This window comes from Poecilia latipinna, unplaced genomic scaffold (assembly GCF_001443285.1).
Source record: "Poecilia latipinna isolate Pla-1442-1.1 unplaced genomic scaffold, P_latipinna-1.0 Scaffold216, whole genome shotgun sequence".
Taxonomy (NCBI): Eukaryota; Metazoa; Chordata; class Actinopteri; order Cyprinodontiformes; family Poeciliidae; genus Poecilia; species Poecilia latipinna.
In genome coordinates, this window is record NW_015112832.1 from 115,283 (window position 1) to 127,501 (window position 12,219).

Consider the following 12,219-nt stretch of genomic DNA (forward strand, 5'->3'; position numbering starts at 1 on the left):
CTGCAGATCTGTCATCGTGTTGTCATGGAGCTGTCTGTAGTGATGTTATAATCACACTAATACTTATGCCCTAATACAAATTTAAATTATGTTTGCCTTGTCATATTAAACAGCCAATAAAACGAGTTATTCCTCTTTTTTTAAACCCCTGATTCCATAAACAACAGAAAGACAAACACATGGAGCCATTACATTTAACCATCTATTGTTGGCAAGACCTGTTACTCCAACATTTAGCATGAAGAAGAAGAACAGTTTGCATTCATACTTAAACATAATAGTCATTATTGAAATATACAACTGATCCTAGATTATTTGTGGTTTATATTAATCAGTTCCTCGATCGTAATACTTCAGACCATCCAGATCATCATGGCTACTGCTACAGAAAAAGCTAGTGCTCCAGTAAGCAGCTATTTCAATATTTATCCCTGACTTATCAATGTGTTCTGCTTTATTATTCAATGTAAAAATAAAAGCAGTTAGTAGAAATGTTTAAGTTAGCACAGATTCGTTAACTATTAAAATTCTTAAGTTAGTAAAAAAGAAAACCCATCTCAGATATCCTGAAAGGACAGTCACCTCTGTCAGTGATGCATAAAAATAGGGGAATTTTGGCTTTAAACACTGAGGTAAAAAAAAAAAAATAGGTTCAAGCTGTTTTATTAAAATAACTCTTTGAGACTCTATTTCTTTCCCCTGTGGTGAACACCAACCACCATATAGTTTTCTGTTGAAACGTTCAGACCGGCGGGTTTTAATTTGTCCCGACAGAGCCTGACATCAGGCCTTCCCGGCGTCCCTCTTCCTGCTCCTCCCTCGCCTCTGCAGGGGTCGTGTTTCTGCAGGTAGCCTATGAAAGTGTCCCACCCACCGCCGACACGAACCATGACATGATGCTCATTCAGCATCTGCAAAGGTGACACGAGAGAGGAAGGTCGGTGCATGTTTGGGGATTCTTATTTATATGAAAAGCAGGACATTATACACACACATACATGCGTACAAACACACAAAACACTGTAATTATCACAAGCTTCTTGGACGTGTAGCTCTGGCAATGAGGACCAAATAATCTCTTGGGTTGCTTTGTCCAAATCTCATTAAACCAAATGAAATTGCAACTCAAGGCACCAGCTGAGCACACATGCAGCTCTAATCCAGACATAAGCATGCATGCTCACACACACACACTCTCACTCTCACACACGGACATGTGTAGATCTGCAACACAAAACATACAAAAGCTACTGGCAAAAGAAATAAGGAGACCAATGCATGACCAGGGTATGTGATGATTGTAGTTTCAGTGAGGTGAGTTGAATCTCAATCAAAACATTATTTATAGATTTCATCAAGCCTTGTAAAGGAAGAAGGAATTAAAATGAGTGCAGCACAGCCTCCCAGGGGACCTTACAAACCCATCCGTTTCCTGCCACTGTCCACGACTCCTCGCTCACCCCCTATGCCCCCCCTCACGCCTATCACTAATAAACCCTTCATTACTAAACCATTAAAATTGTGGTAATACACACGGATCCTCTCCTCTCGTGTGCAGATGTGTGTTTAACACGGCACACTGGCAGCCAGGGGCGGGAGTGAGGGGGTGAATCGATGCTACAAGCAAAGACATGCGCAAAGAGACCGACCAATCGAGCAGCTTCAAAGGAAACTCCAGCACGGTTTGGCTCAGCTGTCATCCTGCGGATTAAAATGTTAAGGTTGACAGGGGTCAAATCTGACATGCTGGATAAACATCTCATCAGTCACCATATAATGGGTCTGTCCTCCTTAAAGTCATAATTTCTTTTCTGGTTTTATTCCTACATTTTGTCAGCTAATAAAACTAGAGGTGTTTGACTTGGCATCTGTCCCCCCCCCCCCCCGTATTTATCTGCTTTAATCTGCTTTTAAAGGGGCCAAGTATTTTACTCCCCTTTTTTACCAATGTGATCGTCGGAATAAAAGATGCCATCCTGTGATAAAATATTCTGCAGAAGGTCCCTTTGTGGACTGACCCGTCTGTATACGTGTCACCCCCGGCTCGGTTTTCCAAACAATGTGTGCTACGTCTGCAGCCCGTAAACCACAGTCTGGATTCCCATGTGTCCTCCTCCCTGGCTGCTCCATTGATTCTTTCTCTCCTCTCCTGCTGAAATATGCATGAGTGTGTTGGGGGCCGAGGACAAACACTTGCCAATAGGAGGCAGGCTTTAGCCACATCCACTTCTTCTGATGTTGTTTTGAAATCGCATCCAGAATTTATATTTAATAATAAAGAAACAAACCAAAATGAATGAAATGATGAATGGTAAAGTTTCATTCCTGAAGTACGAATGCAGGTTTTCTCTTTTTCCAAGACGTCCCACTTTGCACGAAACACGATTAGCAGAAATCACAACCTCCTTGGCTCTGAATTATCCATCTTAGCTGCAGTATGCATGTATGCAAAACTATGAAACTGCATCATGACCTAAAGCTAACTGTATGTTTTGATTCCTAGCAGTGTTTGCATTCCAACACGTTAATCTTACATGGGGAAGATGGAGAACATCAGCTTGTGATAACACCGAGAACAGTGAGAACATTTTAAAATCTCTGGCGCTCACTTGGTCTCTGAGTAAAGAATTCACGTTAAAGCTTGTTGCTTTCATGACATGCTAAGGTGGCGATGTTTGCCAGTGACGACTCAGCAATAGATGAAAATGTATTGTCAAAGCCTCACGTTGCACTTATTTGTTCTTAACTCAGAAGTTATGAATAGTAATAAGTCTGTATGCAGACTTAGTTTAGACCAAAATCTTTCAGAGTAAGTTCATGTAGCAATTAGCAAATGCAGCTTAACTTTTGAAGCTTAAGTTATCATATCTATCTCATAAAGTACATCTGTGAAGCCATTAGCTCACCAAGATAAGACGCTTATCATGAGTTTACTTGACAACAGCCTAATGAAATGTTGACACTGTATCAACTTCCATTTTTAGATGTTCTTGATGTTCTTTAGATGTATTCCCAACAACAAAAATCCTTTTTTTTATTTAAACAAGCGTTTATTATTTATTCACTTTTACATTAATTACTTAATTTTATAATTCACACAGTGTATACTCTTGGCTTCTTTTTCAGTCAATCCTTTCTAATGTTCTCCATCAGTTTTAGGTTCAGAAGTTAACATGGGAAGACAAAGAGCAGTGAGATAATTTCGTTAATGTTTTACTCAAGAATACTTGACAGGGGCTGAGAGAGTTCACAAATAAAGACAAGGAAGAAGAAGGATTTTCCTCCTTTGATGGTTTCACCCAGACGCATCATCTTCAAAACAGGATTTCTACAACATGAAAAACATAAATGAGCTTCCGCGACGATCCAGGGGTACTAAAATGCATTTCCTTTCTATGGACGCCATCAGTCCGTATCCCTGCTACAAAGCTGAAGGAAAACCTAATTGGTTTCAGAAAGAAAGGAAACCTTTCCTCTTTTTCAGCACCAAAGAATGGCGAGGCACTCCACAGCCAGCATGATTGAATAGTCTCCAGAGGGAATAGAAGGAGGGGAGGCAGGAGGGGATGGGTGTGAAGTTTACACGTGAGGAGGGGCGGTCATGCTCCGCCGCTCATTAACAAGCTGTTTGATTAAAGCCCCTTGCTAATGACTTTGCCTCGGTAATCAATAGTATGTGCTCTTTACAAAGGTTTGCACACACCGAGTGCTCTCCCAGAAGCAGTGCAGGGGTTATCATGATGTATGCTAATTGAGGTGTATGGCATGTTTCCCTGCACACCCAGAGGCATCAGCGTGCTTCAAGGTAACAAATGACATGAGGGCTGATGGGCCGTGCCACTCTGTTAGAGATGTGGTTGCTTGACAGCAGCCATGTGAAAAGGGAAAAGCAGAACTGTAGTTGTTGTCTAAACTGGTAATTATGGTTGAAAACTGACAGCTGGACACAGTTATGTTGACATTGAGATGCTCTAAGAAAGGATGAGTGCAACTGGCACAGCAACACGTGCATACTGCAGAAAACCCAATCTTTAAAATGTTGCACAAAATAAAATATCTCACTGTCTACGTCAAAATACTTTGACCTGCTTTGGTCAGTGTATTATCGCCATTTTAGCCTTGGCTGACAAACGACTGGTGTTCATGCTGTATAGCTGAGACGTTTGCTGAAAAGAAACTGCTGTGCTTTGACTTAAAGGTGTGTTACAGGTGCAACAAAAGATATATCTGCAATAATTTACCTCTGACTGTGCCAAGAACCAGTTTAGAAACTATACGGATTCATAATGTCTTCAGTGACTTTAGCCAGTGACCAAAATTGTTAACTTGGAGTGTTCTTAATAGAGGAAATATTTTTCTTATGCTTCATCTGCAGAGCTGACGGCATTCAGACAGTATGTCCTGCAGTCAGCCATAGTGCATTAATGCTATTTATTTGTGTAGATGGGTGGACGCCAAAAGCTCGACCCTCATGCTTTAAACCTCCTTCACAAAGATGGTTGAGACTCCCAAGTGGGCTGCCATTTAAACCGCACGCCAGGGTCACGTCTCTGCACACTCATCCTCAGAGAGCCGGGTTTGTTTTTCCTCCAGGTTTTGTACTCTTCGCTGAAGGTCTACATCCTGAATACAATCTTTGTCAGCTGAATCCTATTCTGACCGTTGGTTGCCAAGCAACCCTGCCTCCCATTCCTTGAGCCTCTATACGGACGCATACGAGTGGAGCATGACTGAAGACGGCTGAAAGGCACGCAGTTGCTGAATTTCAGCTGCTTTGACACAATGCACTTGTTGCTAACTGGATTGTTGATCAACAGATCAATACTTTACTTTGCATTTACTTTGCATTTAGATGTTTTTATAAATTATGATAGCATCGCAAAAAATCTCTCAAAGCCCACCTGCAGGTATTAGTTGCCAACAGTAGCAGTGTTGTTTATTTCTGCTGCTGCTGTTTCGTGGTTTTGCTAGAATCTAGTTATAGTCTTGGATGATCTGTTACTTCTCACTCCCACCACCTGCTCTATGTTACTAATCAACTTGCCTGTTTCTAATCACGCTAATCACTTTTGTATTTGTTTATATACAGGTCCATCCCAACAAACGCATTATATTTATTTTTAAAAATGTTGAGTATATAGTCGTGCCAGGGCTTATTTCTGTTAATTTAAATACAGAAATGTTGGGCTACAGAAAAGCATATCCATGTTTTGTACAGCATATGCATTCAGAGTTTGGTCGGGGTAGCTTTCATCTAAAACTCTACAACCCTGTTCCTTAATGCAGATATTTGTACTTTTGGCAGTGTGGGCAAGTGTCAAGTACTGCTATAAAAATTAAATCAGTCACAAAGCTTTAAGTAGCTGATGAAAGGAAGGAATGTTTGAAAAATTTCTGGCAGACGACTTCACTTAGGATGTCAGCTCTTGACATGACACTCAAAGTCATCACTGACTGTGAAAATTTTCTCACTGGACCTAAAGCAACGTGGATTCTGTGCCTCTTCACTGTGTCCTCAGACTCTGGGACAAATGTAACACAAAAGTTGCTTTTCTCTAAAAATCTTAACTGAGAAACCGTGGTGTCTTTTCTCTGCTTGGCACAGATGAGGCGCTTCTCTCGTCGTCTGGAGCAGAATTAGCTAAATCAAGGAACGCCATAGTTGTAGCTTTTGTCCTGTGACTCAAATCAAAGTCAGCTTTTTATGATTGTTCGTCAAAGTCTTGCACAGCCTTTGCTTCACAATCCTCTCAAGGTTATGATTTACGAATGTTTGCTTGAGCATCCTTTTTCTGCCAAGCTTTTTTCTTCCACTCAACTTTCTGGTCACATGCTTGGATAAGATTTATTTGTATATTTTTCAGACTAAGTTAGCAGATTCTTACCCGTAAATACAGAACCTTGTCCCCTACGCGGTAGCAGCCTTTTGGCTGCTTCTCAACAGGGAACCTGGTGGGACAGCTGCAGGGAGGATTTTCAATTATGTTTCTCACCTGAAAGAGATAAAAAAAAAAAAAGTCTGCCTCAGGGTCAAGGAAGTAACAAAATAAGGCCAGACAAAATAAATTTCACTTTTGGAAAAAAATAAAAAAAAAATGCATACAATGTCATCCAAAATGCTTGTGCTGACGCTCCTTCGGCTTCTGGACTTGTTGGAAGAACGAGTGGTTTGTGCTGCTGGTTGGGAGGGGACTTTGGGAGTCTGTTTGTTTTCTGTGGCTGGGCAGGCTTCAGCAGAGGATCCCAGAGTTTGGTCTGTTAGGGGCGCTGACAGCAGGGCTGAAGCAGATGTGTCAGTGGTGCAAGATGAGGAGAACAAAGGGGGTTGTGTTGAGGCTGCGCTCGTACAAAGGCTAGAAGCTAAGAGGAGGGGTTGGGGAGGGGGCGAGGATGTAGGCAGAGGGTCTGTGGTGGCTGATGGAAGATCAGAGGCAAAGGAGGTAGTGAGAGGTTCAGGCACACAGGTTGTGTTCGAAGTGAGGGGGGCAGGTGAACGAGGAGGGGAGGGGGCCGAGGGAAGGGGCAACGTTGGTGGTGGTGAGTACAATGACGCTGGATAAAAAAAGCAGAGAGGAGATGATGGAGATAAGCACCCAGCCTCCTCTCTTTCTATCTCTTTTTCCAGTTTCACCAGGCCTGGTGGCTCCACTCCATACCTGGCAGTGAGATGTGACAAAACAATCAGAATCAGAATCAGAACGGATGAATCAACATAAAATCATTTCATTTACTTCCAGTCAGGGCTTGGTGTAACATCAAATTCCACTTGGGTAACAACAAAGTAAACCTGTTTGACTGTAGTGAAAGGTGCAATTCCCATATGAGCTAAAAGCAATGAGTTGTTCTTGATTATTATTATTACAACTCTCACATTCACTCATTTTGATATTTTAAAATTTTATACCCAGTATAATTGGATATCTTTTGATGCATCAAAAAAGTAAAATCCTAAGCTAAAATTTAATTATTATTATTATTTTCTCACAACAGCACCAGGGCAGCCTGTCCCACCAACCCCCGAAAAAAAAAAAGAAAAAAAAAAAAGTCTCATTTTAACAATTTTTATTTGTAATTTAGCACAGTTAAGGTATTTTTTTTTATCTACTCCCTGAAAACTTGCCAAGTTTAGTTTACCTGGCTGCAATGCGACCCAGCTCCATCAGGCAGAGGCACACCTCCCAAGGCTGCTTGTGTAGGACTGCATCAAGAGCAGAAACAATGACAAGAAGAATAGAAATGTGACTCGTACGAAAGAAAAGATGTTTCTGGAGATAAAAGTCTGTTTTTGACAAAAGGAAACAGGAGCTCCACCTGAAGCAGGAGGGGAAGGAACAGGGAATATCCTTCCTCGCTGTGGTTTCCTATATTTAAAGGTGAACAGGAATTCATGTGGGTTCCCTCAGATGAGGGCATGGGGGTGTCAGAGATTCACTGGCTGTAAAAATCTCTGCGGCTCCCCAAGTCTTCCCACCAACATGACTTGGGTTGTTAAGGTCACTTAGTTTGAATTAAAACACAATCCTATTTTAATCGCATAAGTCGCATGAGTCAAGCATGAGGTTTTTTTTTGTTTTTTTTTTCATTGCAAAAGAAACACAGAGAGAGGAAGCTCCATCATAATTATACTTCCTGTGGATTTACCTCCATATTATCATTGTCATTCATCTCTTTCTTGTTTGGGCAGGCCCAAGTTAGGGGTGTGCAGAAAAACGCAAGTAAAATATTTAACAGTACTGGGTGAGTTTCCATCCTCTATGGTAATTGTAGAGCAAGTTTTTATTAAATGACATCACAAGACACTCCTTTTGAAATGTGAACGTCAATCAGCAAACCATCTGCTGACTGTATAATATTTGCTCTCTGTTTATAAATCAGATTATAACCACTTATCGTATTCATAGCCCTCTTTGTGTAATCACCCAGATTTTCTGTTGTGATCTGTGATCTTCTGGACTCTCATTTCCCTCATTTCAAAACTTTAATTATTTCCCGGCCAAACAATTGTTTTGTTGTTTTTGACTCAAATTTAAAACTCTCTTCAGCTTTTGAGTAGAGATTTGTATGTTTTTAGTCAAAACTGATTAGAAATGAAAACGAAAAAATACATATTTTGAAAACACAAACTGAATTATCCTGGTACTTGGCATTTTTAAATCACAGACGTCCCTTTTCTGCATGTACAGTCAAGTTTAAGTTCATGCAATCGCAGCAAGGTAAAATGTCAAATACTGTGAGGTTAGTACTAATTTAAATTGTACTTAAATGCACAATAGTTTGTCAGCAGAAGGAGAAACACGTCAGAGTTGTTTTATGGAGAAAAAAAAAATCCAGATTTAACTCACCCAGATCCTCAGACTCAAAAAGGTATGCCTCTTCAACTCCAATCTTTCGACACCAGTAGAGGAAGTTGGCAGTATTGTCTCGGGCGAAAAAGGATCCAGAAGTTGCATCAGCTCGCCACTGGATCGCTCTTCTGACAAAGGCCTGTAATTGTTTTAAAGGTATGAAGTGAGCCTGCAGTGGGTATAGGTTTACCTTTTCTTACAGAAAATTAAAATTAGTCTTCAGACAGTTCTTAAACCTACCTACATATTGGGAAACAACACACACACACACACACACACACACGCACGCACGCACGCACGCACGCCCACGCACGCACGCACGCGCACGCACGCACGCGCACAAACCATAAAGCTGTTTTGATATAAGTTGCTGCTGCATTCTCCAATGTGCAGATTGGTTTGTACACAATAAAAGCAATTTAGAAAAAAAAAGATATCTTGTCAGAACACCATAACAGAAAAGCACACTGGACAGCTTACATTTATTAGCTTTTCTGACAGTCTGAGACCAAATAACCTTTTATGAGCAATTTCAAGTAAAATAAAACAATTTTCTTGATAAAACTTGGGTGGGCCAGGTTAAATAAGTTTAAAATAAGTCAAGTCTGTTTTAGATTAAAAAGCATATATTGGTCAATGTACAGGAACCTAAGTAGTAAAAACCTGAAAGATTCAGTCTATCTATCTATCTATCTATCTATCATCTATCTATCTATCTATCTATCTATCTATCTATCTATCTATCTATCTATCTATCTATCTATCTATCTATCTATCTATCTATCTATCTATCTATCTTTGACAGGTCTTCACCACATGGTAATTTCCTTCTTCTCCCTCAGGTTACTTCCCTCCATGCACCTCATTATATCCTTTGCCAACTTTTGCACTAGTTTTGTCAGACACAGATAACCTGAGCAAATCCAACAAGCAGTGTTTAGATGACAATTTCATTTGTTGAGACAAAAAGGCTACCAACTTTGACCTGTGTGGAAATATAATTACTTTCCTTGTTTAACCACAATTTGCCTTGCCATTGTTTGCCTCTGGTTCGTCAGACAGACTCTGGTGAAAAATCTATATGTCAATTATGAATAAACGATTTTAACAAGGAGCCCATGACATTTTGCAACATAAATGTGACATGAGACAGAGCTTCATTTCTCTTTGCCCTTTCCAAAAGACGAGCGTACGTATCCTACTTCAGCAAGTCAATCTTATGTTGGCGACACCAGTAAATAGGAAGTCAACTGTGAATAGTTGCGATGAATTTGTGAATGTGCAGCACCTTGTTGTTGCTGGTGAGGATCATCTTCTCTTGGAGCGTTTGTGCCAGCTGACAGAGGAGAACACCATTATCCAACTTTTCCATCAAACTGTCTGCAGTGAGGTTCAACCCTAAGGAACACACACAAACACACTAACCTACTTGCACAAAAGTACAACGATCAGACATACTTGGTGACAACATCTGCCTAACCATATAGACTTTCATTTCTATTAACTAAGCACAGTTTTTGACCTCAGTGACTGAATAGTGAGGATCACAATGAGGGGAAATGAAAAGTTCACCAGGTGAACCAGGGGATTTGAAGGATGAGTCTTTGGTGCAAGAGATTTATCAAGTCTGAATCACTCCACCGACATCTTTCAACACGCTCTGACATGTGCAGGCTCTTTTTTTATATTTTCCTGCACAATGCAAGCGAGTGGAGAGAAGCATCTCTGAATGTAGGGGGATTTCGGGGGATTTGGGACAATAATTAACTTGATTTTTTTTTTTTTTGTGTGTGTGTGTGCTAAAGAAAACGGCCTGCATAGATGATTCTAAACGCTTTAATCAAACTAAACATTTTTGGGTCCTTTTCATCTTCAGCTAACAAAAACTTAAAGTAAGCTGATGTTAATAAAGTGCCATGGTAGTGCTTTTCACGTGTACATCCTCCTATTCAATTTCCTGGACTGAAAAACACCTGTGTTTGTACAGCATGAGGGAAAAAAAATGCTCCCCCCCTCCCCCCCTTGCAGACTATAGTGATTTGTAACATAAAGAAGACTTCTCACCCATAATAGAGTTGAGCCAGAGCGCCAGGTCTTCTTTCATGGGCAGGAGGCTAGCATCATGGCGGTAAGGCAACCACTGGTTGTACGTATGCAGACAGGTGAGGCCCGGGCCTAAGTGTCTGTACTTTGGAGAGAGAAGGCAGCTCATTCCCAACCCTGTCAGGCGCGTCGGACTCAGAGGATCATCAAGACCTGCTGCGCTCATCATTCCCACTTCACTTTCCATGACTCTCCTCCAGCTGATGGAGCAAACATTAGATATGTTTTACATTTTCATCTGTGTTTTAAAAGGAAATTCAATTAATTTAAAACCAGATCATATTGTAACTGTCCAAGAAACATATGTAATAGTTATGAAATCTATATTTTTAGTAAGATTTTTAAAAATGTGGCACGCAAGTGGCTTCTCTTTGTTGTGGTCAAGATGGTTTTTAATAGCCAAATTATGATTAGCACATTATTGAGTCAAAATAAATATTTGCTCCAATAAAAAATAAACATCTTGCTTGTATTGCATAGGCTACCTTAAACAAAACATACAAACAGAAGGATCTTTATGGTGTAACAATAATATTAAGGGGGCACCATCAAAAACAACGTGTTGAAATTTACCGCACTCTGTCTGCAGCATTGTGCTTGATGCATCAACCTCGTATTTTTAACCAAACAATACTACAGACATCCATTAATCAAAGGGATTAAGCTGACTGAGTGCAGACAGATTGTGCTTAATAAAACGTACAGCCGCTGCCCTGAGCTGGTCTCCTGGTGCTGCTGCATGGCTCATTTATTCTGCTCCCAGAGCAAACTCCATCATAAAGCATGGCCTCTTGCAGAGACATGCTCTAACTATTAGCGATACTCTGGCTAATCAGCTGGAATTAAGGTGACAACCCAAACAGCAAATGGTCTAATCTGGAGTTACAAAGAACAAACAGCTCAGTTTAAAGTTTCATTTCCACATAAATTCAAATCCCACAGCTGAGCATTGAAGAAAAGCAAATAGTAGAGGGGATTCTTTTCCTGAACTGGGTCAAATCTAAAGCTATTTTGAGACGTTACGAACTTTCTCATAAATGTTACTGTGATAAATCCCACAGAATCTCTTTCCTAAACACAGTTTTATAGCATTTCAGTCTTCAGAAAAATGAGTAAAATTGGTATTTGCAGGTACAACAATTTGCATAATTTGAACAATTACTTTCATTTCTACTTGAGTAAAACTATACTGAAGTAGTGCTACTCTTACTTGAAGACAATGTTTGACTGTCGCTGTATACAATAATGCAGCATACAAGTAATGATCCTGTCATAAAGGGCTTATAGCTCTCTAAGCAGCTCTTTTAAACCTCTACTCAGACTTACATCTTCAGACAGAATTGATCTCTCTCATCATCCCAATTTCCAAAAACATTTATAAGGAGCAAAGTAATTAGGATTCAGCGCAAGGAGAACATAAATGTCTGGGCAAACTGTCCAAACAGGCCATCCGAAACACTTTCTCATTCAAGAGAACAGGTCTGTTTGGTTTGGAGAAGTAAATAACCAAGATGCATCTAGATAGTGACCACAATATGAGACGAGATTGAGACTCTTCCCCAGAGCTACTGGCAATTGTAGCATTCAAAACATCTCTTGCTTGTTTTGATAGTCAAATGAACCAAGATTCATGTAAACACATGTGAGAACCAGAGGCACTGTGAGAAAAGACAGACCGAAACAAAAGTAACTCTGTTCTGGAAGATTTTAGCCAGCATGGCTGTGCAAAAGTGTGAGAGAGGAGAATGTTTGGCATAGTCTTTACAAGAGA

The 12,219-nt window shown here is 40.3% G+C and overlaps 1 protein-coding gene across 1 annotated transcript; it reads right to left on the reverse strand.

Annotated features, from left to right (window-relative positions):
- Nucleotides 1-508: 508 nt before the first annotated feature.
- LOC106946996 (growth arrest-specific protein 2-like) lies at nt 509-10,643 on the reverse strand. Its single transcript, XM_015031743.1, has 7 exons — nt 10,410-10,643; nt 9,634-9,743; nt 8,343-8,484; nt 7,135-7,198; nt 6,104-6,656; nt 5,886-5,993; nt 509-911 (listed from the first exon to the last, which is right to left on the reverse strand). The coding sequence occupies exons 1-7, from the start codon at nt 10,633-10,635 to the stop codon at nt 687-689; spliced, it is 1,428 nt and encodes a 475-aa protein (XP_014887229.1). The 5' UTR covers nt 10,636-10,643; the 3' UTR covers nt 509-686.
- Nucleotides 10,644-12,219: the final 1,576 nt, after the last annotated feature.